Below are 25,298 nucleotides of genomic sequence, written 5' to 3'. Positions count from 1 at the left end.
GATGTTTTCAATACCAGATTTTTTGCAGATTTACTTGTTCGTTGGTATTGGAGAGTTCAGCTTACCTGCACAAGTTATTGACATGATGATGCCAATTTTGTGTGTGTGTGTTTTTTTTATTACCTGTATATAGTGTTGGCATATTGGATTTTTGCAGAAGGTTTTGTATGGGTGTGTGTGATAGGAAAGGAAATGTTGCTCTTAACCACATAGATGAGGAATTGACTCACAGACAGGCACACTGAAAAGGTTGCTACACATTTAAGCTTTTGTCAAAAAAAGTCTTCTTCATAAACACACACGTGCCCACATCCATGAATACTGTGTCTGGTCAAAGCGGCAGTAGAGAATGGTCGTGTGTGTGTGTGTGTGTGTGTGTGTGTGTGTGTGTGTGTGTGTGTGTGTGTGTGTTTTTTCTCTATTTGTGAAGGATTTTTTGCAAAAAGTTTAAACATATAAGTCTAATAATGTGTACCACCCAAGGGAATCAAGACCAATTAATTTATTAGCTCCATCAGCTAAGTAGCCAAGAAGAGAACTAATTAGGTTTGCAGTGTTATCTACTTGCAAGCCTTAGCATTGTTGCTGAGAAGCTCCATCTTGTGAAGGAATGAATGGTAGGTGTCATTACAGCAAGCTGTAGTCAAATCACCCTGAAATGGCACATGGTTTTAACAGCCACATGATGATCAGCATGCACATGATTGTTGCATATTGACTTTTCCATTTTATTTCAATATATTTTAACCACATTCATTTCAAGTAAATCTTTTTTGGGCCCTAAGAACCTAGTCATTATACACCTAAATCTCAAACCAACCACTCAGTGTGAAGTCAAGTCACAATGAGCTGTTTGATCAGCCTGTTAATGTGCTATCAACATTCAAACTTTTTTAGTATGGTTCACATGCTTGATTTACTGTTTAACGGGAAAACCATAAGTGGAAAATTACATTCTTTATACATTTGCTGTGATATTCACATGGATCCACAATTACAGTATCTGCATGAGTTTTATGCCAATAGGAATTAGTGAATGAATGACAAGTATTCACAAACTTTATTTCACCACATTTACATATATTTTACACCAAAAATATAGGTGTTATACATTGCTTTACTTGTATTTCAGTAAGACAGAGACAAAACTGACAAACAGGAACAAATTATTGAATGTATTTTTGACGTGTCTGGAGTGCAGCAGTTGCTTAGACGTGACCTGACACCAGAGACATGACTATTATTTTATTATAATTCAGTGATATTGGGTGTATATTACCTGTGAAAATGATTTGTAACAACAGTGATAGTCTGACTGCTAAATTCTGAGAAAAACAGGTTCAGCTGTGCAAAATTGAAGCTACAGTTGTCACAAATGGCACATACACCTAACATAGTGTAAATTTCAATCACAGACATTCTTGCTGTTCCATTTGCCAATATGGCTTGGGGTATGAAGCCGCACACAAAGAAAACTGCACAAGTAACAGTTACATACCTCGAAATTGAAAATATGGCAGAAATAAGGGTCAGCTAGTTGCCTTAAAACAATATGGATGGCAGCATAGCATATTGGCATCATAACACGAATGTCAGGAAACAAAATTACTGTTTCAATGAAACAGAAAATCCCTATCAGCTTCACAAACATCCTGTACATACCACTGACGATAAAAAATGGTTCAAATGGCTCTGAGCACTATGGGACTTAACTTCTGAGGTCATCAGTCCCGTAGAACTTAGAACTACTTAAACCTAACTAACCTAAGGACATCACACACACCCATGCCCGAGGCAGGACTTGAACCTGTGACCGTAGCGGTCGCGCAGTTCCAGACTGTAGCATCTAGAACTGCTTGGCCACCCCAGCCAGCACTGAGGATAAAACATCGTATGCTATGTACCTCCAGAATTTGTCAAAGAAACTAGCAGAATGGGTACATTGTAATGGACTATTACTTTCTGATGCCTCCTTCAATACAAAGTGAGTTCCACTGCAACATCCAAGTTAGTTGCATACTATAGGAAATGTGACTCCACTGTCAAATATATTTTCTTAAGTTTATTTCAAGCATTTTTGTAAATTTCAATTTTCTCATTTGATTATGATACCCTATAAACGGAGGAGAGCCTCAAAGATTTTACATGTATGCACAGTTGCTTAACAACATCACTGTTGTCATATATTATAAACATATATCATAAACTATTATAGTCATGACATTCATAATAACTATGTATATATTATGATTCATACACACCAATTCATGAACATCACACATTGTTTTCACTTTGTTACATTGCAAATACTTTTTTCTATAGTATCTCATCAACAGACCAAATTCAAAATAAATTACTGGAAAAAAAATCAATGGTTCCTGCAATTCACTGAGCAGTGGGACCCACATCAGAAAAAAACCACATGATAACTAATCACAAACATATACCCTCCAGTTGATAACAGTGTGCAATCACTAACTTCATAAAATACAATAAATGATGAAATTCCAGTTTTGTGACAATTTTAAACATGTATCAGTGTGAACAGTCACTTTGCTGGATAACTTTGGATTTTTAAGTATCCTATAAAACTCTGTAACAAAAAAGCATAAAATTTCAATTCATCTCTGTTGCAACCTGGTTAGATGAAAGCAGGGTATGTCGTCTCCCACCAATTTTTTCTCCACATTCATTACACCTAGATACCTGCATTGCTCGTCCACACTCTGTAATCACATAGATGTGGCCATTAGGACATTTATACCAGTGACCTTGCTTCAGATTCAAAGCTTTTACAATCTGTTGCCTTTCTTGTGTAGGTAATACAATAGCATTGTTCAGAATCCTGTTAAGATTTCCCAATGATTGTCTGAAGATGGTGCTTTGATCTGTTGTAAATTTTTTAACAGAACACACGGTTTTTCGAGCTATATCGTACTGATACTGTACATGAGCATTATTGCAGTGCATTTTGTACATTTTTGTGCTTTCTAAACGACAGAGGTGTAGGAACAAACTGAACCTGTTAAGTTCACAGTTAATATCATTAACCTCTTGATTGCTTAAATATCTGCCCCTGGATTCCATGATATTCATGAGAAACAGCACTTGTTGTTCAACCTTTGTGATGGAGTGGCTGTCTAGACCTCCTGATGCATATCTCATGGTCATGACAATTTCTTGCATGAACTTTATGTGCAGTTCTAATGACTCCGTATCCATAATACTCAACTGATTGCGGCGTTGTCCTTGGACTGGCAGCATCTGCTGTTTCAGGTTATCTAAATGCTGTTTCAGTTTAGCTGAGCCTATTACTGAAACAACAGAAACACACTAAATTAATGTCTAAATATGGTGATGGAAAGTTACTTATGAAATACATAGGGAAGGAGAAAGGGTAATAATTCACAGTACAGTTACATGTTGAGTTGTTGACAGGCACATAATCAAGACTGAAAATGTTGCTAAGCTTTCAGACAAAGATCAAAGGTAACTAATAACGATACAGATTGTGAACTTTCCCAACTAAACAGTGAGTTGATATATTTACTCCTACCATAATTTACTAAATTAATGTCTTTTATCCAGGGTTAACCCACTTAATACTATTTCTATAGATCCTTCATTATTGCTAAAATGAGAAAGGTATCAAGAGACAGAATGCTGGCAAATGTAAGCTCTGTATATGAGTGATCAGAAAAAAATTTTTGGTGCACTCAGAACATAGTATCTACATCTAATTACATACTCTGCAAACTACTGTGAAGTGCACAACAGAGGATACTTAGCATGGGGCAACATGTTAAGAGTTTCTTCACATGTCAATCGTATATGGAGTGTGGGAAGAATGACTATTTAAATACTTCTAGGCGTGCTGCAATTTATCTAGTCACATCTTCACTGACCTCAGAGGAGAAGTACCTAGGGCACTTAAGAATATCTTGTTAAATAGGCTTTTGTGGGATAACTGTCACCCATCTTCAAGGGTCTGCCAATTAAATTTTGTAAATACTCCCATGATGCTCCCTTGTGAGTAAAACCCGATACACAGTTACCTGAAAACCACAAGAAACCAAAGAGGGTCCCAGCAGACGGGTCTAAATGTCAACTAAGCAGAAGAAACATGGTGCTGTCTTGCAACCTAGAAGAAAATAACAATGGCCATGGAAGCCTGCAGACTTACATAAACATGTGACTATCTGTGCCACCCTTCCCTGTTAGTTCTACTTGACAATGTCATTTTATTTGACTATCTGTGCCACCCTTCCCTGTTAGTTCTACTTGACAATGTCATTCTATTTCATATCTCTACATACTGTTACACACAGGTTAATTGATTTCCATTGTGACTCATTGATATTACTTGTTATATGATACTAAATGTTTTAGTTTTGTGAAGTGCGCATTTATATATTTTTGAACACTTAAAGTTTACTGCCAATATTTAAAATACTTTGAAATCTGATCAAGATCTGACCAGATATTTGTACAGCTTTTTTTTTCAGACAGTACTTCATTACTGATAACTGTGTCAGAAGTTACTATTAATGCTGCCTGGTGTGTCACTAACAAACAGCATGAATAGTAAGGCTCTCACCACACATTCTTGAGGCATTACTTCTACTTTTGTCAGTAACTCTCCTTCCAGGATAACATGCTTTGTCCTACCTGCCAAGAACGTCTTAACCCAAGCACAAATTTTGCATGGTGCCCTTGACAATCATACTTTCATAGATAAGTGTTGGTGTGGTACTGAGTCAAATGATTTTCAGAAGTTAAATATTACTGCACCTACCTGACTGCCTCTATCCATTAATTTCAGGTCACGTGAGAAATTCAGAGGTTGTGTTTCTCATTATCAATGTATACAAAGAAGGGCAGCACTAACAGTCACAGGAGAGTGTCATGGAGATGCTGGAAAAGTTGAACTGACAAGACACTTGAAGATAGGTGCTAACTATTCTTTGTAAGCCTACTTACAAAGTTTCAAGAAGCAGCTTTAAGTTAAAAAAAGAGAATATATTACAACCCTCTACATTTTGGTCCCATAGGAATCGCAACGATAAGATTATTCTGTAACAGCTCGCACAAAGGCATTTAAGCAATTATTCTTCCCATGCTATATATATGAAAGAAATGAGAAGCAGCCCTGATAATGGGTACAATGGCAACAACTCTTTATCATTCACTATACAGTAGTTTGTAGAGTATACATGTATCTGTAGCTCAGTAAGTGACTGTAGTTTGAACTCACCCAAATTTGGACTTTGAAGTCATAAAACATAGTTTTTTAAAAGCTAATTATTGTATCATCCAAATACATCCCTGACACTTTGCCTAGCTGCAGCCAGCTCATAAAATGGAAGTTGTAAATGGAGTGAGTGAACATGGAACTACAGATTTTGCCAACAAAATGCTATTACGGCACAACCTGATATATCATACATCTGAGAAGGAGGTATTGCGTATGGTATTTAGATTCCAAAAGTTGGGAAGGTAGGGATGATTATGTATTAACTGACTATAAAGCTGTAAGTGATTTCAAGATCCTGATTAATGAGGAACACCATGTCCCTTCAGAAATTCATTTACAATAAACAACACGTAAAAGGGATTGAGAACAAGGTGGATGATCTGTCCTATCTGGTGCTAGATGAGGGTGAATACAGGGAAGAAAATGAATATTACGGAGTGTTCAAGACATTGTAAATAAAAGGTTCCGAAGATGAAAACAAAATTAAATTTAGCTACAAAGAAACACAGACTTCAGAAAGGGGATCCAACATTAAAATTAATATAGTAAATTGTGGCTATAAGGGATTTACGTAGTTACATCATCACAAAATTTAACAAGATGTTTTGTTTCAGCAGAAAGATTTAGACAAGAAATATTGAAACTTTCAAGGGGTAGTCATAACATTTTAATCACCACTTAAGTAAGTACAGAGTTACTTAATAAATTTTTGTTTGTTTGCAGGTACATGTCTGCAGTCCCCGTACACTTTTCTAAACTTAAAATAGAAGGGGACGCTGACCCTGGATATTTTTAAGAGCACTTGCAACATCACTACCAGAAAGTTGGGTTGACACAAAAGAGGTAGATTTTGTTGTTAGCTACCTAGAATGGGAAGCTGTGTAGGAGGGAACAGCTCTATCGGAAGATTCACTTAATGAAATGACTTTGAGGGAAAATTTAAAATGAAATATTGGTCATCAAGCACACAAGAAATATCAGAACTTGAGTTGTTGGATCCACAGTGGCAGTTGGTGCAGTTATAAGAAGTGTATAAAATGGAATTTGACAAGGTCAATGTACTAAGACTGCCACACAGAGAAAAACTCATTTGGTGAAGGTTAGTTCATAGTTTACCTCAACAGTCGCAAAATGAGATATGGTATCACAACTATACAAATGCTAATGAACTTTTGTAGAAGGGATCAAGGGGACTATGCTCAAGGGAAAATCTATCTATCACACAATAAGAATGGAAATCAGTATTGTCCACAATTTTAACGCAAAAGTGAAAATAATTACTGTAAATTAAGAAACAAAATAACAGAGTCAATAACAAATTTCGTATTAGAAATCAACCATTTAATCCAACAAATACACAATGAATATGCACATAGATCAACAGCCAGACTTTTTCCAGATCTATCATAAGAAGACAACACAATTTCTGGAGCAGGGACAAGCTTTAGAATGTGCAAATAGAGCTTTAGGTTCTCGTACAGAACAAGTAGAGGCATACACATGTCCAGAATTTACTCCATTTACAACTTTCATATTATGAGCTGTCTGAGGCTAGGCAAAGTGGCAGACACATCTTTGGATAATACAAGGATTTGCTTTTTCATAATCTATTTTTTACGGTTTCGAAGTCCTTGCTGCATTCATGTACCTGCTTCCATGTGACATTTTTTCTTTTAACAGGCGACATAAATCTGGGCGAGTTCAAACTACAATCACTTCTGAGCTTCTACAAATACATCTATACTTGAGGAACAAAGAAGGGAACATGAAAAGGAAGATGTATGACCTATTACAGCTGGCAAAATTGTTAGAATAAAGGGGGATGTTCATTTACATACAGGTAGCATATGAAAAAAATGTTTTCATGTACTCTACTACCACTAACAGGGATGTATGTCAGTGGAATTAAAGGAAATAAAGGGAACCAAAAAACATGAATTGGAAGATTCAGTTAGTGTAGCAGCAGTAGTAGTAGTAGTAGTAGTAGTAGTAGTAGCAGCAGTAGCTTTATTCATCCGTAGATCTCTTTTGACATGGATATAGGACATGTCAAAGTATTTACAAATTTAGATCAATTTAGATGAATGTCTTTCACAATTAATACATATACTTCCTACTAAAGAATGCTTGTAATTCCTAATTTAAATGGTTGATGGATAACAAAGTTTTGTTGGATTCTAACAGAAAAGGGGCTGTATGAAAAGTAAATGGACAACTAATATACCTTTCCAAAATAATTTACTGGAGGTTAAGGAAGAATGACAATGAGTGAAGCATGTAAATGCATAAAACTGCAACCAGTCACTTTGTTGAGTAGTCATTTATTATTCCATGAAGCAGTTTCGAACCTTTTCAGGTTCATCTTCAAATGGTTTCCTGGATGTTACATCATTATTTAATGCTGCGTGCTGGCGATAACATGAGAGCACAAATTTTTCTTGGTTTTAAAAATAAAGTCTATGCTCATAAATACAGCTTCAGTTCATTACAACCACTATAACTTTTATACATATTACATTTAGCTAAAATAAACAAAATCTACTCTTACTAATATTCCAGATCAGTTTAATGTAATAATGGAAATAAGTCAGCAGTTCATTTGAAGGTTTGTTATTGTTTTAAATTTAAATACAAAGGTCATGGTCATACAAAAAGCTGAGTCTCACTGCAAATACTGTAATTCTGTACTATTTTATTCCTGAGCATTCATATTAATCCAATCTTGATTATAATATTTGCTCATAAATTCGTACATTAATATACGAATGGAAATAAGACATCAGATGACTTGAAGTTTGTTCTTGTAGTAATTTATTTATTTATTTATTTTATTTTGTGTTCTCATGTTATCGACAGTCTGATTAAAATATTTGCCCTTATAACGACTTTAAAGCATGTAAACAAGAATAAACTACATCTCTGAGCAAAGTAGGCCTATGCTATATCTTTTTGGCAAGATCTTTGTAACAAGCAACAGTTGTATAGCACATGCTGGATGCTGGCAAAGTTTCACTGTCATAGTGTAAATGAGTACAGATTGTGTAAAAGTGTGTTAAGTGATGCATCAACTGGCCATCGAAAAGTACAAGACTAAATTTTGCATTCATATCGACAGATAAACAATAGTCAACATTAAAGCATGTTCCCTCTTCTTGTCACAGAGCCAGCACGCAGCACTGTGCTAAAATAATGATGTAACATCCAGGAAACCATCTGAGGATAAACCCTGAAAAGGTTCGAAAACTGGTTCATGGAACTATGTAAAAAAGTGACTGGCTGCAATTTTATGTATTTACATTCAATTAACAGTCACAGGTTCTAAAACATCTAGAATAAGTAGTGAAGTGTCTTCATCTGGTAGCATCTGGTGGTAATGGTGATGCAGATCATCAAGAACAGGCTGAACAAGGATTACTGAAAAATATGGTATCAAAACCTCTAGAATAAAATATTTTGACTTAAGAACAAAAGGCTCTACTAAGCAATATCTTATTAAAGTGTAAGAATGTAGTTTCAGACAAACCAGTTATAATTAAAGAGTACTTACGTAAGTTTAAGGTAAAGGACAATAAACTTTTTTCTTAATACCTTATCCCCATCCAACGAGCCTTTGGGCTGCAGTTCGAAAATAAATTCAAAAGATGACTGACTATGATGTTACAGAATGTAGTTTTAGGTTCCTTTAACTATTAGTGATAGACTATTTAGACACTGTGGGAGGCTTTCACTTGGTTTTGAATGCCAGAACACTCAGAGACTGAAATACATGGACTTGCAGCTACAGAAGAGTTATTTATCTAAATGTGAGAAAGCTAGGTTGTTTATCTCAGCTAAATAATCCAGATCAAATACTGCCTTCCTGTTCACAGGTAAATCTTACCAATTTCAGATATTAACTTTTGGATTAAACATTCCAGTACCAGTTTTATTTAGGTTTTAGACAGGTCTTTGAACAGTGAATTATTACCTGATCTAATAATGTGCATAGACAATTTACTTCTAATTTTAATTCTTGTGAAGATCATTGTAAACTACTAATGTGAACTTTAAGCTGATTAGAAGAAAAAGGAATAACAATAAAACTTTCTAAATCGCATTTTGTGAGACAAGAATTAACATTTTTAGGCCATACAAAGGGTACTACAAAAGTTTTGCAATACGACACAACAATAAGCCATAAGTGGCTGATTGTTGCTGTGTTCTGAGAATACTTCATACTAACATTGCAGCTGCTGTGCCAAGTCTATGGGTGCAGTTGTTAACTAGCAGGGTTAGTTCGAAGTGCTTGCTATGGCATCATGGTCGTGAGTGAGATTCGGGCAGTTTTGCGGTACAACTTCACGCACAGTTTAAGCATAGACTAGTGCTTTGAAGAAGTGACCCTTGCACTCTGTATCCACATTGTACAACCATATTCAGGTACAGAGAATTCCAAACATGAAATTTCACTCTGGGTTATGCTGGGAGGATGGGAAGATCACAATCATCAGTTATGGAGGAAAACATTGGTGCTAAAAGGAAAATGCTAGACGAAGACAGGTGAGTAATCTTTAAGCAGATAGAGGATACCTTGGGGCTAAATGCACCAGCAATTCGTTCAATTCTGCATGATCACTTGCAAGTAAAGAAACTTAGTTGTGTCTGGGTGCCGCATAGACTGACAGAACAGAAGATGATGCAACATGCGACTTAGTGCCAGGAGATGTTAAAGAAGCTTTCGAGTTACAATCTCAGTATGTGAATAACATCATGACAGGTGACAAGACTTGGCTGTACTACTATGATATGCCAACTAAGACTCGACTTAAAGATTGGGTATTTGAAAATGACCAACACACTCGTAGCTGTCAGAAAATCTCGATCAGAAGAAAATTATAACTGTTCCTTTAAAATTGAGTAGAATTGTGGAGCATGTGATACACTGAGCAGTGCCTGCCCAAAGTCAATCAATCTTTGAAGAACCTGTGATCAAAGTCAAGAATGGACACTTGGTTCCTCCATCATGACAAGCTCCAGCTCACCGTGCCAAAGCGTGCACCGAATATTTGCAGAATATAGGGCTGAAACTTCTTGAGCACCCTCCTTACAGTCCAGAACTTGCTGTTCGGACTTTGCACTGTTCCCGCATGTGAAACTGAAACTCAAAGATGGGCAGTTTTTAAGTGATGAGGACCTTCTGAGGGCTTGGGACAGTGAGTGTGCCTTATTCCCTACAGAAACCTGGGAGAACTACTTTAGGGATTGGTTTCAGAGGATGTAGAGGTGTATTCAATGTGGCAGAAATTACTTCGAATAAACACATAAATAAAGCTGTATTGCAAAACTTTCCTATCACCCTTTGTATTATACAAATTACAGTAATAAAACCTGATCCTGAAAGAATAAGAGCCTTCAAAGATTGTTCCAAAACTAAGTGTCAAATAGTAAAGTGCATTTTTACGTTTAGCTGGGTTCTTAGCATATTTGTAGAATATGAAAATGAGAAGCTAAATGGGTGTCGGATGATGGAATTGTCAATAATGTTAAGCAAGTCCTACTGGATGCTAAAATTTTGTGTCACCCTAAAATGAACAAAGAGTTTTAAGTTGATCACAAACATGTTGCAATACTGTCTTGGGTATAAATAGTTCCACAGAGAATGGGACCCAGAAAGAAGTGAACACCAAACTATGGAATTTGCTTGTTGCAGTCTCAATAAACACGAGTTGTATTATTCAGCAACAGAGAAGGAGCTTCTAACATCTTGAGTCTGCAAAAATTTCCAACACTAACAGGGGATTCTATGTTAATAATACACACACACACCATCAGGCTTTGTCGTTCAGGATGAAAAACAAGAATATAAATTGGAGATTAATCACATTAAAGGCTGACAAAAGGTGGTCCCTGATGCACTGTGTCAGTTACCACTTGGTATGACTAATAAATACAGAACTGAAGGATCTGGAGTCGTATTTAGAGTTAATTTTATGTCAGTAAATTATTGAAATAATGAGATAAGATCATTGGCTCAAAAATGCAAGATAGGTTGAGATCAGATAAATATTGTGGTCCCATAATTACATCTTGGGAACAAGGAACATTATCTCAAGAGGAGGAAACAAAATGTTTACTACAGGAAAAAGAATTTATTTGGAAGATAAACTAAAATTCAAAGGGCTGTAGAAAGTGTATTCCTACTACAGCAGTTAATGACTTGTGTGTTATACTTTAGGTTAGGTGCATTTAGGAATACATTTGTGTATTAGACATGTAATTGTGTCCTAATTTCAAATGCTACAGATAAAAGTAATGGAAATTCTACATATTATTTAGCATGTCAGAGGTTGAAGGAAGTGAGTAAAACTTGAGTATGAAGATGTCCAATAATACTTAAGAGATTAAATGATTTAACAGCAAAAGTTCTATTTGGGCCTTTACCAAAAGGTAGTATGAGAGTTGCTTCCTTTTTTGTAGCTATAGATTATTGTAAATAATCCAAATTCTATTCCACTAAATTAATAAATACTGTCACAGTAATAAATTGTTTAAAAAGTTATTTTATGGATACTGGAAAACCTAGGTTACTTACTGACAATAGATGGATGGATTCATTTAAAACTGTAAACAGTGAGGTCATCGGCGCCATTTATTGAGGTCACAGTACTGCCGTATAAGTAGCCACTGTTGTTAAAATGAAAAGTAAAAGCCGACTAACTACAGTCCCAGCCATAAACAGGTTTCTCAAACATTCACCATTATATCTATTCATACTGCCAACATACATGATAACTCTCCATGCTACTCTGTTCTCTGCAAGCCTCTTCATCTCCTATCAATCAATCCCTTCGTTTACTTAAGTCATGCCACAAATTTCTTTTCTCCGAATTCTAACCAGTAACTCCTATTAATTATGCCATCTACCCATCTGATCTTCAGTATTCTTCTGTAGCACCACATTTCAAAAGCTTCTATTCTCTTCTTGCCTCAACTCCTTATTGTCAACACTTCACTTCCATGCAAGGCTACACTCCTGACAAATCCTTCAAGAAAAAACTTCCTAACAATTAAATCAATATTCAATGTTAACAAATATCTCTTCTTCAGAAACCTTTTCTTGCCATTGCCAGCCTACATTTTCTATTCTCTCTACTTTGGCCATCATCAGCTGTTTTGCTGATCAAACAGCAAACTCATTTACACCTTTCGGAGTCTTATTTCCTAATGTAATTACCTCAGTATCACCTGATTTAATTCACCGTAACTTTCATTACCCACATTTTGCTTTTTTTAATGTTCATCTGATATCCTCCTTTCAAGACACTGTACATTCTGTTCAACAGCATTAATACAAAGGTTGTCCAGAAAGTAATGCACCATTTTTTTTTTCTTCATCAATTCTTTATTGAACATTAAGAGAATTACACGCATGAATGAATGGTGTTTTATCTACACACACTACCTTTCTGCATAATCTCCATCCCATTCTATGGCCTTGCTCCAGTGCAAAACAAGGGCATGTATACCCCGTCGGTGCCATACCAATCATTGTCCTGGTAGAGGAGCCAGTGCTTCACTGTGTGAATCACCTCCTCATCGTCCTCAAAATGTCTTCCAAAAATGGCATCCTTTAATGGCCCAAACAACTGGAAGTCCAAGGGAACTACGTCCAGGCTGTAGGGTGGACGGCCTAACACTGTCCAACCCTGTTTTGCGATGTGTTCAGTTGTTCTCAGACGAGTGTGAAACTGAGCATAGTGTTGCAGCAAAACATCTCCTGGGTTGCTGTGGTGCTGAAGTCGCTGTAACCATGTCTCAAGTTTTGTTAATATGTTGACACATGATTCTGAATTAATGGTACCACTTCTTGGCATCACATCAATGAGGATCACACATTCACAGTTCCAGGACATGTTGATCGTGACGATAAGCAGTTGCTTTGAATTTTTTCTTCTTTGGGGAGTGGAAATGGGGACAGTCCATCGACTGTCGTTTAGTTTTGGAATCAAAATGGTGAACCCATGTTTCATCACCTATCAGAGTCCAGGACGAGAAGGCGTCCCCCTCAGCTTCAAAACGTTGCAACAAATTCAGACAAATGCTTTTTATGTGTTATGTGATCCACCATTAGACACTGCCAGACCCATCTTGCACACACTTTTGAATATCCAAGAGTGCGGATAATTGCATCCACACTTACTTTGCTAATTGACAGATGCAGCACCAACTGCCGAGTTGTAATGTGTCTGTCCTCATGAATGGCAACATCAGCTCACTGCAACATGTCAGGTGTGACAGGCATGGATGGTCTCCCCAACCGCTGCAAACTGTGGAGCTGCACCGAAACACCTCCTGATGACCTCACCCTCTGTGCCCTGTGACTAACTGTATTTCTGTCGACAGCAGATGCTCCATAGATTTTGTACAAGTGTTTGTGAATATTCCCCACAGTTTCTCCCTCTGCAGAGAGAAATTCAATGACGGCACATTGCTTGTACTGTACATCACCTACAGGCGCCATTTTGAAACTGTCCTGCAGCTTCGTCATAAGTGATGGAAACTTGGTGCACTCATTACTTTCTGTGCAACCCTCATAATATAATGAACTGCATTAACATATCAATTTATGACATAAATATGGCAGGTTGATAGTGTATCTACTAGGATGAACCAATCACCTAGAATCACTTTAAAATCTCTGTCCAATTGAATTGGGCAGGAGTCCTGTGTGACCAAAATGTCAAGTTTTCTTGCTATTGTCACATCATTGTCTAAAACTGAGGGTAAGCCCTCATTAGACCAAAAGCCTTCCTCGTATCAGCATCAAAAACACACACAGTGTTAAAACATGATGCTCCATGAGGTGATGCCACGAGCACTGCATTCCAGCAGATTTTCTTGCCACACGAGAGAAGCATGTGCTGAGTGGGCAGTGTCCAACGTGAAGACAAGTGAGCACCATTTCATGCCTTCTCCGAGTTAAAAGGATGCGCACCATGGTCGAACAGTTCATCTGAGAGCATGTTGTTAGCAAAAATTTTAAGAAATTTCTAGCTTCAGAAGGAATAAGACATACTAAACTTTCTAAATACTATCCCCAACCAAACCCATCTTAAAAGAGTTGTGATGGAAATTTGCCAACTTTGCCAGACATACTGTACAAGCCAACCTACCTGGGCATAACTGATACCTGAATTCCAAGTGATTTTAAATGAAATGCCTCATTTAACTGCTGGGCTTTCGCCAGAAGAGATATTTAACAGGAATTTTATAGGAGAGCCTTTATCAAAACTGTTGAAATGGTCCAAGGGTATAACTGAAGAAAAGGGATAATATTCACAAATGTATAATATGCAAATTAAGCCACGAGACACAATGATCTTACATCTGCAACTTCTAATATTAAAATAAGTGATATGGTGTTTGCTATGGCTGATCATTCAAATTCTGATCTAAAAATGGAGACTAGTAAGTTTTTTTTTTTCGTAAGTATGAAGGACCTTATTGAGTGTTGGACATTCCACATCCAAAGAAAAATTTTCAAGAGATCTGTCATCTGAAAATGGTAAAGTCTGAAAATGATAAAGGACTGTATAACACTGATATGATAAAAATATCAATAACCCACACAAAGTCCCTCAGGGGTTTCATATTATCTGTGAATTTGAAGTTGACACCTACAAGGTCTCAAGTCAACCACTGTGTTCTTTCATACTTCGTTTTCTGTACAATGACCCTACCCTCTTACTATTCTGTGTACTCTGCTTATAACTTTTTTGACTATTACCATCTATCTATATAGGCTTCATAACTGTGGCTTCACTAACAGGTTGCAGTGTTTAACAGAGAGAAGGAAAAAAGTAAGCTTGTGTTACAATAAAAAGTCAAGGAACACTTTCTAAAAGAGAATGCATAATCCACACTAGTTTAAAACAGCAGGTTCTTCTTCTTCTTCTTCTTCTTCTTATGCTGATTAGGATTGTCCTTGTTTGTATGCCTCATTCCAGGGATGTCTGGACCAACTGCTGTCCCATCTCTTGGGTGGTCATCCTGGTAGTCATTTCCCCTCACGGTTGTCCATGTTTACCAATTTTAGCTAGTCTTTTGGGGTCCATCATTTCCACATGATCGATCCAATTTTTTTAAAAATTGTCTTCACCCATTTATTTATATCTTGTATTCAAAATTGTTCCCTAATCCGTACATTTGTTCTTTTGTTCCATATGGTTACACCTTGGATCTGTCTTACTACCTTCTTCATTTTCACTGGCTTTATTGTTTGTTTTATCCTTTTTTTTCTGCTGCATATGTCATAACAGGTTGCACCATTGTTGTACATATTTTTATTTTCCCTCGATTGTCATGAATTTGTTTCTCCATACAGTATTTTGCAGGCATAAAGCTACCTGTACTGTGTTTGTCACTTGATTTTTCACTTCCAAGGTTAATGTCGTTGTAGCTGGTAATAACAGTACCTACATAATTAGAGATCATCACTCATTCAACTGACACCATCTACTTTTAATTTACATAGATGTTTCTGATATTACTATACCTTTTTAGATGAGATTTCCATGCTATATTACTTAGCTGTTTTATTAAATGGGTGGAGTAATCTTCGTAAATTATCCTCATTATTTGCTGTCAGTACAGCATCATCAGCAAGCCATGTAACATTTACTACTTTGTTGTTTAGTTTCTTTCTTATGGCATCAATGATGTGGACCACTTACAAGTGGACTTAATAAATCTCCTTGTCTAATTCCTTTATCTAGTATGATCCTGTCTGTGTTTTGCTTCTAATTTTATTACTTGTGTATGTATCTTTTATGACTTCCATTAAACCCAATGGTACACTCTTGTCAATTACAGTTTGACTTAAAATCCTTTTTCGTAATCCTATCAAAGGATTCAGACAAGCCAACATAGCACACATACCTAAATACTTGCTTTTTTCTGCTATTTCTGTATCATTCTGTATTTTGTCTCTAATTATTGATGTTAACAGTTTTAAGGTGGTATCATGCAGGGTAATTCCCTAATACTTGTTTATCTCCCTTTTCATACGCTGGAACTCTAATACTTTTCTTCCATTCTCTTGATATTCTACCTTCCTTCGTGATACTGTTAAATAAAATATGAAGTTGTTGATATAATACTTACCTCCCATATTTAATCAATTCATTATACATGCCACCTGGCCATGGAGTCTTTCTATTCTCAAGCTTTTTTATTACAGTTCACATTTCCTCCAATGAGAAATCTATATGATTGTCATTTTCTGTGCTCTGATTATTCGTTATATTTCCACCTTTGTTATGTCCTTACACTGTAAAATAATTTTTCCACTGAATTTTGATTACATTTCATATCTGAATGTGTTCATTAATATCTTTCTTCTGCTTAATTAAGAGCATCCACCATAATTTCTTTTGTGATCCATAAGGGTCTCATCCCATACACTTTGTATATGCTTCCAATAATCCTTTTATTTTTCAAATATCTGCGTTCACCCTATTACAAATGATCTAATACCCCATGTAACTATATTCACTTAGACCGGCTTTATATTTTAGAAATGTTGTCTTCCTCTGAATAGCTCATTCTTTAATATTCTGGTTAAACCATGGTGTTCTGCATGTAGTACTGCCTCCTGTCACATTCAACACCAAGGTGTTGAGACCAATTTCAGGGATCTGTTGGGGTGATGCCGGTGGCATCCATTCTGTAGAAATGACACATGTCCATCCTCTGCCAGTGAAGTACCCCTCCCCTCAGAGGAGTCCTGGTATGGGGGATGGACAGTGTATTTGTCTTTGTGGGCCTTCCTTCTTTTCTTCCGTGGTCTCAACATTCTGAGCCTCTTTTTCCTTTCATACTTACCTCTAGCCACATCCATATGTCCTTTTGTATGTCTTCCTGGCTAGAAAGGTACTTAGAAGATAGACTAAAGAAAATATGCCACCAGCTGGTTTAATATTTCCATTTGCAAAGTACAATATATGTAATAATGGAGTTTCAATTTTAGAAAAGTACAGGAGAAGGATATGAAATATTTAATTTTAAAGGCAAATTCCAATGTTGTGCAAAATAATAATAATAATAAACCCTTGACTGAGTAGCAGAAGGTTAAGAAAGTTAAGTAAATAGGAAAATATTACAGATATGAAGAGAGACTGAATGTGTCTGTCTTAGACATAACAGATGTCAAAAAGACAAATGAATTACAGTCTAAAAGCCACACGTAAGTTTAAAGAGTGCTAAGCATTCAGAATATAATTTTAGCAAGATTAATGCTCAAGACAAAAATAAAACCTATTACAAAATGAAGTGGTAGCCCGAGTCTATTATCTACTCAGGAGAGATCTACCGTATTTACTCGAATCTAAGCCGCACTCGAATCTAAGCCACACCTGAAAAATGAGACTCGAAATAAAGGGAAAAAAAATTTCCCGAATCTAAGCCGCACCTGAAATTTGAGACTCGAAATTCAAGAGGAGAGTAAAGTTTTAGGCCGCACCTCCAAATCGAAACGAAGTTGGTCCATTTTAATATGAGTCGAATGAATGACGATACAACTACAGTAGTTTGGTTCGAGTCGTAAGCTTAGCAGTTAAGTTTTACAAGGTAGCCATTGCTATGCATCAGGCGCTCCGTCCGTATTGATAAGGGTATCCTTCCTTTTTCACATGCTTCGTCTGGTTTGAATTGATTGCTTATTTTTCTTTGATCTGATAAGTGCCATTTTCTTTGTTAAAGGTGTTGACGTCACTCTAAGCTGAAAATGCATTACTGTACAGTGTCATGCATTGTTTGTCGCATTCTGATAGTGCGTGTTCACGGCCGGTCGCCGCTCACGGCATGGCTTGCTTTTCTGCGTACTACCGTGGCTTAAAAGAGAGAGAGGAATTGTCTCATTAGCGAAACAATGGCAAGAGACTGCTATTTGTTGTTACTTACACTGCTGCTTTCTTCGGTAATGATCAACAAGAACCAAATAATAGAGCGTATGATAGAAGATGTTCTGAACGAGAGTTTAGCGAAAATGTTTCCCCGTTTTAAAATCTTTGCAGACGCCGCTTTAGTACATTACATTACATTACATTCTGCACAGAAATTAGTCATCTTAGATTTAAAAATCTAGTAAATTGCCGTGCTTCATTTCTGACTGTATCACTATTAGCCATAAGAAGAATACGAATATAAACATGACATGATATTTTTGCTGACACAGAAGTTTTGGCGCCAGTATTCATCTTTGTGCCTGCAAAGCAAGCCTGTGTAACGCTACATATTTTCGACGGCAGAAGTTAGTTGTGGCGGCACCTACCAACATTTTTCAGAACTTCCGCTTACTTTGCACTCGATTCTAAGCCGCAGGCGGTTTTTTGGATTACAAAAACCGGAAAAAAAGTGTGGCTTAAGATTCGAGTAAATGCGGTATATTTGAAGACTCATTCTTGTAACTTTGTCACAAAAGCAATTTTCTGTCCATATAGTGTACGAATCATTAAGTTTCAGATGACAAACACAACATTCTTACCATACTGTGTACAGTTGGCATTACCGATAAAATATTTGTGATGATAAAGACATGCTATGTACTGGGTGTTTATACGGTGCAGCTAATCACAGAGATCCAGTGCGGGCTGTAATTATCATATGGTAGTGGAAATTGGGAGAGATGCTAATGCGTTAATGCATCAACTCTGTTGGTGTTGCACTACATAGGCAACATACCAGCTCCCAACAAACAGATCACGCAAATTTTACCTATGAGGCCTCCTACGAGATCTGAGAGGCTGATCACTCTCCATCACTGGCATTGAGCTGATCCTAAATCCTGACAACCAAGAGACTGAAGTTTCCCATGATGCCTCTCCCTATGTATGCATACACACCTTTTTCAATAAACAAACCATTTGTGTGTTAAGTATGCATTCTTATTAACTTTGTGTAAGCTAAGAATTATATCGTTGACTATTGATAGTCGCCTAATGCAGAGCAACAGTGTGGAGTAATGGCGTAGCCTTCATGGATTTTTTTTTTTTAAAGGGCACACAGCTACAGTGGTCATTAGCGCCCAGGCTAAGTTATGAGTGCACTGTGAGGCACAAGGTTAAAACAGCAACTAAAAAGGACAACACTATAAAAGGCACATGAACAGGCAAGGGATTAAAAGAAAACAGCATAATCAAATGTCCTTAGACAGGTGTGTCAAGTGGATAAAACGAAGAACGCGAGCAGCTGCTCCTGGGTCATCCACTAAAATTTCATCCAGAGTACATGGAAGGCAAAGATCAAAGCACAGTGTATTAAAATTCGGACAGGACATTAAAATGTGGCTTACTGTCAGCAATTGCCCACATGTCAGAACGGCGCCGGCGCAGCCGTCAGCAGATGGCGATGGCTGAACTGGCAGTATCAAATTCGTAACCAGGCCAAAAGACCTCCTCCCAGCGAGAAGGGCGTGAAGAGGTCGTCCAAGCCGTGGGGAGAGGTTTCAAGGCCTGAAGCTTGTTTGCAGAAAGTGTAGATCAATCGGCATGCCACAGCGATAAAATGCGCTGACAAATGACCCTCGTAAAATCAGATGAAGGCACATAACAAGAAGCTGTCCGAGGCTGGAGGACTGCAGCCTTGGCCGCGGCATATGCAGCTTCGTTCCCAGGGATACTGACATGGCCAGGAACCCACATGAAGGTAACCGGAGAACCGTCATCCGCCAGCTGCTGAAGAGAGTGTTGGATCCGGTGCACGAAAGGGTGAACCGGATACAGATCACTGAGACTCTGGATGGTGCTCAGGGAATCAGAGCAGATGACATAAGCAGAATGTCGGTGGCGGCGGATGTAAAGAACAGCCTGATAGAGGGCAAATAGCTCAGCTGTGAAGACCGAACAATGGCCATGGAGCCGGTATTTGAAACTGTGTGCTCCGACAATAAAAGAACACCCGACACCATCATTGGTCTTAGAGCCTACTGTTTAATGAAGATCGTATTAATGAACTTCAAACGCAGTTCAACAAACCGCGAGCGGTATACCGAAGCTGGGGTAACCTCCTTTGGGAGCGAGCTGAGGTCAAGGTGAACGCGAACCTGAGCCTGGAGCCAAGGTGGCGTTTGGCTCTCGCCCACTCTAAAGGTTGAAGGGAGTGAAAAATCAAGGTGCTGAAGGATGCAACGAAAGCGAATTCCAGGGGGTAGCAGGGCAGATACATACAACCCATATTGACAGTCGAGAGAGTCATCAAAAAAGGAACGGTAAGATGGGTGGTCGGGCATTGATAGTAGCCGACAGGCATACCGACAAAGCAGTACATCGTGCCGGTAGGTTAGTGGCAATTCACTGGCTTCAGCGTGAAGACTCTCGACGGGACTAGTATAGAACGCTCCGATCGCAAAATGTTACCCCCAATGTTGTATAGCGTTGAGGCGGCGTAAGATGGACGGCCGTGCAGAGCTCCCATAATCCAGCTTTGAGCAGACGATCAACCGATATAGGCGAAGTAGGGCGGTTCGATCCACTCCCCACGAAGTACCGCTGAGAACACGGAGAACATTTAGGGAACGGGTACAATGGGCAGCCAAATATGACATGTGGAGACCAGCTACGTTTCCTGTCAAATGTAAGACCTAAAAATTTTGTTGTCTCCACAAATGGGAGAGCAACGGGACCAAGATGTAAGGACAGTGGGAGAAACTCTTTGTAGTGCCAGAAGTTAATACAGACAGTCTTCTCGGCAGAAAAGCGGAAGCCATTGGCGACACTTCAGGCGTAAAGACGGTCAAGACAACGCTGAAGACAGCACTCCAGGAAACATGAACGCTGCGCACTGCAGCAGATGGTAAAATCGTACACGAAAAAGGAGCCTAATACATCAGCTGGGAGGCAATCAATTATTGGATTGATCGCTATGGCGAAGACAGCGACGCTCAAAGCTGAGCCCTGTGGCACCCCATTCTCCTGGCGACAGGACAGAACCCACACATACCCTGAACTTTCGATCCATTAAAAATGCAAGAATAAAAAGAGGGAGGCGACTGCGAAGGCCCCATGTATGCATGGTGCGGAGAATGCCCGCCCTCCGACAGGTGTCGTAAGCCTTCTCCAAATCAAAGAACACAGCCACTGTCTGGCGCTTCCGCAAGAAGTTATTCATAATGAAGGTCGACAAGGTAACCAGATGGTCAACAGCAGAGTGGCACCTACGAAATCCACATTGTACATTGGTAAGTAGGCGTCGAGATTCGAGCAGCCAAACCAAACAAGAGTTAACCATTCGTTCCATCACCTGGTAAGGGAAATGGGTCGATAACTGGAAGGCAAGTGCTTGTCCTTCCCCGGCTTAGGAATCGGGACACAATAGATTCGCGTCAGCATGTGGGAACATGACCCTCAATCCAGATGCAATTGTAAGTACGAAGAAGAAAACCTTTACCCGCAGCAGAAAGGTTCTTCAGCATATGAATATGAATAGAATCAGGCCCCGGAGCGTAGGACCGTCACCGGGCAAGTGCATTTTCGAGTTCCCGCATGGTGAATGGGGCATTATAACTTTCATGATTCGAGGAGCGGAAGTTAGGCGGTCTTGCCTTCTCTGCCTGTTTTCGGGGAGGAGGGCAGGGTGGTAATGAGTGGAGCTCGAAACCTCGGCGAAAAATCGGCCGAAGGCATTGCAGACGTCCTCGGGCCACAAGAACGTCATTCACGACCATCAAGCCAGAAACTGGTGAGTGGACCTTAGTGCCAGATAGCTGGTGCAGGCTACCCCAGACAACAGAAGAGGGAGTAAAATGTTGAAGGAGCTTGTGAAAGCAGCCCAACTGGCTTTCTTGCTTTCTTTAGTAACACGACGACACTGCGCACATAACCATTTATAATTAATACAATTCGCCATCACAAGGTGGCATTTAAAGGTGCGTAAAGCACGTCGACGAGCACGTAAAGCGTCTCTACATTCTGCAGTCCACCAGGGGACCGGTACGCGACGTGGAGAAGAAGTGGTATGAGAGATGGAATAATCAGCAGCATTGAGAATGACTTCCGTGAGGTGTGCAACCTGACTATCGCAGCTTGCGAAGTTTTGATCCTGAACTGTCGCCCTGGAAGAGAAGAGCCCCCAGTCTGCTTAGGAGATGTTCCAACTAGTTGAGCATGGAGATGGGGTATGATGCAGGAGATGGATAACATAAGAGAAGTGGTCACTCGAATACGTATCAGAAAGAGCGTACCACTCAAACCGGCGTGCAAGTTGGGTAGCACATACATAGAGGGTCTAAATGGGAATAGGTGTGAGTTGTGTCCGAAAGAAAAGTAGGGGCGCCAGTATTGAGGCAGACAAGACTGAGGTGGCTGAAAAGGTCTGCTAACAGGGAGCCTCTCGGGCAGGATGCTGGAGAGCCCCAAAGAGGATGGTGGGCATTGAAGTCTCCAGTCAACAAAAATGGTGCAGGTAGCTGAGCAATAATTTGCATCATGTCTGCCCTAGTAACGGCAGACGATGATGGAGTGTAAACGGTACAAATGTTAAAGTGGGGAGAGTAATTCGGACGGCAACTGCCTGCAGATCGATGCGCAATGTGATGGGATCGTAGTAGATATCATCCCGGACCAGCAGCATAACCCCTCCATGAGCCAGAATACCTGCCACAGGGGGTAGGTCAAAACGCACAGAGGCATAGTGTGCCAAGTCAATTCGATCGCATGGGTGGAGCTTCGTTTCCTGGAGAGCTACTACGAGCGGACAGTGCAAGCGTAGCAGCAACTTTAAGTCCTCTCGGTTGGAGCAAATGCCGCAAATATTCCAATGAAGAAGTGCCATCGTGAGAAGAAAAAGGAGAAGCAAGAAGGGGTCACCTCGAAATCTGCTGAGGGCCGCTTTTGAGCAAGCACTGCTGCCGCTATCAATAGGCCGAGTGTCACTGCCCATTTTCTCAAGAGGTTCATCGGCCACCCTGTGAAGATGGCCGGGAGGAGGAGCTTCCTCCGCTGGTGAACGGCCAGATGTTCGGCTACCAGCGGTGCGGCCAGGCGAAACGGATGACGGCCTGGGGCGGCAACCGCTGGGTGGCGCAGGGGAAGAAACGTGCCGAGGTGGAGAAGGAGAACTTTGCTTCCTATGAGCCTTCTTCGAAGGTCGTTTAATCGAAGTACTGGTCAATGGCTGGGAGTTCAGGGCACGTAGGAAGTCTTCACGGGACGGTTCCTTCTTGAAGGCCCGTGCATCTGACTTCTGGGTCTTAGTCTTGGCAGAGGCTGATGAAGGTGCTTGTGTCTTAGGGGTGACGGGAGGAAGAGGAGATGTTGACCGGGCGATCTTGGCACTGGCCGAACAGACGACCATAGCGCTAAAGGTCAGATCGCATGTCTGCGTCGACACCTCCCTGGTAGGCTGAGGAGAGGTGAGGACAGTACCGTATTTCCCCGCTGGCAGCAGTGTGGGCTTCCTATTAGCAAATAGCTTGCGAGCAGCCGAGGTGGACACTTTCTCTTTGACCAGAATTTCCTGTATACAGCGTTCATCCTTGTAGATGGGACAGTCGCGGGAGGACGCTACATGGTCACCCTGACAGTTCAGGCAACGAGGAGACGGAGGTGGACAGTCACCCACATGGGTGTCCCTGCCACAAGTGACGCATTTAGCCGCATCAGAACAAGACTGGTGGGTGTGATTGAAATGCAGACACTGGTAGCAGCGTGTAGGTTTCGGGACATAGGGGCGAACAGAATTAACCTCGTAGCCCGCTTTGATGCACATCGGCAGCTGAACACTATCAAAGGTCAAGAAAAGTGTCCGGGTTGGTACAAGGTCATTGTCTACCTTTTTCATGACCCTATGGACAGCCGTCACGCCCTGCTCAGCGAGGAAAGACTGAATCTCCTCGTCAGTCAATCCGTCGAGTGATCTAGTATACACCACACCACGCGACGAATTCAGGAAACGTGTACAGGAGTGTGGCCCGAAGGAGTTTATGTGCCTGAAAGGCGCTCTCAGTTTCTAACAAAGTACCGTTATGCATTCTGGTACAAGACTTGACAGGTCCGGCTATGGCATCTACGCCCTTCTGAATAATGAAAGGGTTGACAGACGAAAAATCCTTTCCGACCTCAGATCTAGAAACTACGAGGAACTTTGGGGCAGGCGGTAGTACTTTTGTCACTGGTGGCTGGTCAAGTTTTCGTTTTTGGGCAGAAGTCGAGAGAGAAGAAGAAGAAGAGAAATCCATTGCGGAGGAATCCCCCATGATTTCCAGGGTGTCCGATGGCGCGCTCCTTCCTTGTAGGGAGCCTCTCAGACGGCGCTCCCACTTTAGGTGGATGTTTACACCTCAGGTCACATCTCCCGAGATACGGACGGAGGGACCAATCGGCATGGTCGAAAGGTGTCAGCTCAGGCAATAACCCCTCCCTGGGCCTGGCCTTTACCGGGGGGTACATGCGTGCCTTACTTGTCTACCCAGGGCGGGTAATTACGCATTACTCCGTCACCGGCTACGCATGCGAACACGTGGGTCGGCCTTCAGGCACGCACAGGGAGGAAAGAAGAGGAGAAAAAAAGGGAGAGGGAGAGAAAGTACAGACTGTCTCAAACGCCGAGGCGGAGACCATAGGGTGGACAAGAAGGTAAGGAGAAGGAGGCAAGGAGAAGAAGGCAAGGTAAAAAGTAAGGAAGACAGTGAGAGAGGGAGAAGGACAAAGAAAGGAAACAAACAAAGGAAGGAAGAAACCAGAATAAGCAAAAAACCAAAATGACCACAAATATAAGACATGGAACCGTCCGGCACCGGACGCAGGCACAAACTATCCCCTTGAGGGGGAGGGACTCCTTTTAGTCACCTCTTACGACAGGCAAGCCTTCGTGGAGTGTGAGTGGAGTGTTGTGTTGATTCCGTGGCTGAAGCACATATCTTACAAGTTATGGTGAAGTAATTGAAAATGTTTGCCAAACAAGTTTCGAGTTTCAGTGTTCACGAGGCAGTATCAATATTTATCAAAAAGGTACTGTTTCTCAGTTTCTTATGTCGAGTTGGGAGAACAAAACTCAACCACATCGCGATGGT

At 40.0% G+C, this 25,298-nt stretch overlaps 1 protein-coding gene across 1 annotated transcript in view; it reads right to left on the bottom strand.

Annotated features, from left to right (window-relative positions):
- Window positions 1–1,041: 1,041 nt before the first annotated feature.
- Window positions 1,042–25,298, bottom strand: part of LOC126484625 (NFX1-type zinc finger-containing protein 1-like) — a 269,764-nt gene continuing 245,507 nt past the window's right edge. Inside the window, exon 15 of the mRNA XM_050108209.1 lies at window positions 1,042–3,314. Coding sequence (XP_049964166.1) covers window positions 2,617–3,314 — 698 coding nt within the window. The 3' untranslated portion in view covers window positions 1,042–2,616. The remainder of the gene's footprint in view (window positions 3,315–25,298) is intronic.

Source organism: Schistocerca serialis, chromosome 6, assembly GCF_023864345.2.
Source record: "Schistocerca serialis cubense isolate TAMUIC-IGC-003099 chromosome 6, iqSchSeri2.2, whole genome shotgun sequence".
NCBI classification, from domain to species: Eukaryota; Metazoa; Arthropoda; class Insecta; order Orthoptera; family Acrididae; genus Schistocerca; species Schistocerca serialis.
This window is presented reverse-complemented; position numbering and strand designations above follow the sequence as displayed.